This window comes from Otolemur garnettii, unplaced genomic scaffold, assembly GCF_000181295.1.
Source record: "Otolemur garnettii isolate 467f Iridium unplaced genomic scaffold, OtoGar3 scaffold00009, whole genome shotgun sequence".
Classification (NCBI taxonomy): domain Eukaryota; kingdom Metazoa; phylum Chordata; class Mammalia; order Primates; family Galagidae; genus Otolemur; species Otolemur garnettii.
In genome coordinates, this window is record NW_003852404.1 from 8286252 (window position 1) to 8288587 (window position 2336).

Sequence of the window (2336 nt, forward strand, 5' to 3'; positions counted from 1 at the left end):
CCTTAGGTGTACATGGCTGGCGCCTTAGCCGGGTGAGCTATAGGCGCCGAGCCGCTCCCTTGTTTTCTACCTCTTTCCCGCCTTCCCTCTGTACCCCAGGAGGGCAATGAGATCCTCGCAAGCAGCTCAAGTTGTACCATCTTCCAATAGCTGAGATAAGGTGGGCCAAAGGGGACACCTCTGTCCATGGGCGATTTGGCTCCTCTAAGGCCCATCCTTCCTCCGACTTCTCTCAGGAAGCCCACGGGCTGCCATCTGCTTGCACATTGAGCAATGTGGGTCTTGCTAACAGCAAGTCTTGAGAGTGACCTCCCTCCCCTGGGACATATAACCCGGGGCACAGCAGAAATAAAGAAAGAGGAAGGTCAAGGTCTCAATGCTGAGGCAATTCTGGGGAGCCCTAGGGGCTGAACTTGGGCTTGGATCCCCTTCCCTGGGGGGTGAGGTGAAGTCAATGAAGAGATCTGATTTCCCATAGGGACCCAAGTAGGGAAATGGTCACGTTTACTAAGGAACACCAAGGCCTATGGTTTGCAAGAAACCAGGCTGTTCCAGTAAGTCGTTGGCCCCAAACAACGAAACAACCTACAGAGTTCTCAGTCTCTGATGGAACAGGTGCAACCATCTAGAACACATCAGCGAGTGTAGGAGGGACTCAGACTTGGACAGACACACAGGAAATGGTGGCAGGTTTTCCCCTAAGCTTTCGACCTGTCTGACTCTCTTCTTCTAGGAGTTCTTAGCCTCTTTCTGCCTAGAATCTGGGGTAGGACAACCTCCCCAAGCAAGCAAAGCTCACCCCTGTGATAAGCGTGGGTTTCCAGTACACACTGCTCAGAACGCTACACCTGGGTGTGCGAAAGGAGCCTTCTGGGAAAGGGGCTAAATTCATAAAATCTCATTTTAGCCTTTTGTGCCTAGAATCCATATTTTAGCACCAGGGGGACACTGAGGAAAGGACGATCTGGGAAATGGCAAATTGCAATCACCAGACCGAAATGGGCCAAGAAAGACATCCCTCAGAGAGGCTTAAGTGGCTCCAGAGCCCACCTGCCAGCAGAGGCCCGGCTCCTTTCTGCCCTGAGCCACTCACCCTCACTAGATGGGGCAATTGCACTGTCATCCCACTCCAGGTTGGTAGAGGTGACGGAGTTGAAGGAGTTCAGGGACAGGCTGTCTGAGCCATGGACTGAGCTGGGAAGGCGGTCTTCAAAGTCCAGCAGGTACTGAGGTTTATAGTAGTCGGGCATGTAGGGGGCCAGGTCTAGGTAAGGGGCGTCCTGAGGAGAAAGGAAAAGAGGAACGTTTGGCAGGAGCTCACATGTGTCAGGAAACACGGTCTTCCGCAAACGGCTTGGGAGACATGGGTCTGCCTCTGCCGTATCCTCCCATGCTAGTTTTTCTTTGGGAAATTAATGAGCTTCACATCGGAAATTCAGAGGTAAGCTGCTAAGAAGACAAATGTGAATGATGCTGGGTATGAGAGCTATGGACCCAACTACACCCTCTGGTACCTCCTTGCTCACTTTTACTATAAGAATTGCTCATTTTCGGGCGGCGCCTGTGGCTCAGGCACTAGCCCCATATACCAAGGGTGGCAGGTTCAAACCCAGCCCAGGCCAAACTGCAACAAAAAAATAGCTGGGCGTTGTGGTGGGGGCCTGTAGTCCCAGCTACTCGGGAGGCTGAGGCAAGAGAATCGGCTAAGGAGCTGGAGATTGCTGTGAGCTGTGACACCATGGCACTCTATCGAGGGTGACAAAACTGAGACTCTCTAAAAAAAAAAAAAAAGAATTGCTCATTTTCTCCAATTTCTACTACAGCTTGAATATCCCTTATCTGAAATGCTGGCAACCACTAATGTTCCAGATTTCAGATTTTGGAATATTTGCATTATACTTACCAGTTAAGCATCTCTAATCTGAAAATCTGAAATCCAAAATGCTTCAATGAGCATTTCCTTTGGCATGGGATCAGCACTCAAAAATTTCAGATTTTGGAGCATCTTGGATTTTGAATTAAGGATGCTCAACCTGTACTAGCCAAGTTCCTTTTTCCGTCTATGCTGTTGGGACAGAAACCCAGAAACGTGATTCAATTAGACAGGGCAGCCACATGCATCTGGACGAGCCTGAGTCAGAGGCACTTGGGAGCCTCTTTTGCTCAGTCTGGGCCGCAGTACATTTATACAGCGCATGAAGGTGAGGGAAGCTTGAGAATTTGAAGCAAGTGCCCCAGAGCATGTTAATTGGGAAGGATGGAGTTGAAGATAGTTGTTGGAATACCAGGAAGCTTGGGGCTGAATTTGCCTTGTTTTTCTTTCTTTTTTTTTTTTT

The 2336-nt window shown here is 49.6% G+C and overlaps 1 protein-coding gene across 2 annotated transcripts in view; it reads right to left on the minus strand.

Moving 5' to 3' along the window:
- Window positions 1-2336, minus strand: part of PLEKHM2 (pleckstrin homology and RUN domain containing M2) — an 18752-nt gene that overhangs the window by 13455 nt on the left and 2961 nt on the right. For both annotated transcript variants that reach the window (XM_012801566.2, XM_023509694.1), the window contains exon 5: window positions 1094-1280. In XM_012801566.2, coding sequence (XP_012657020.1) covers window positions 1094-1250 — 157 coding nt within the window. In that variant the 5' untranslated portion in view covers window positions 1251-1280. The remainder of the gene's footprint in view (window positions 1-1093; window positions 1281-2336) is intronic.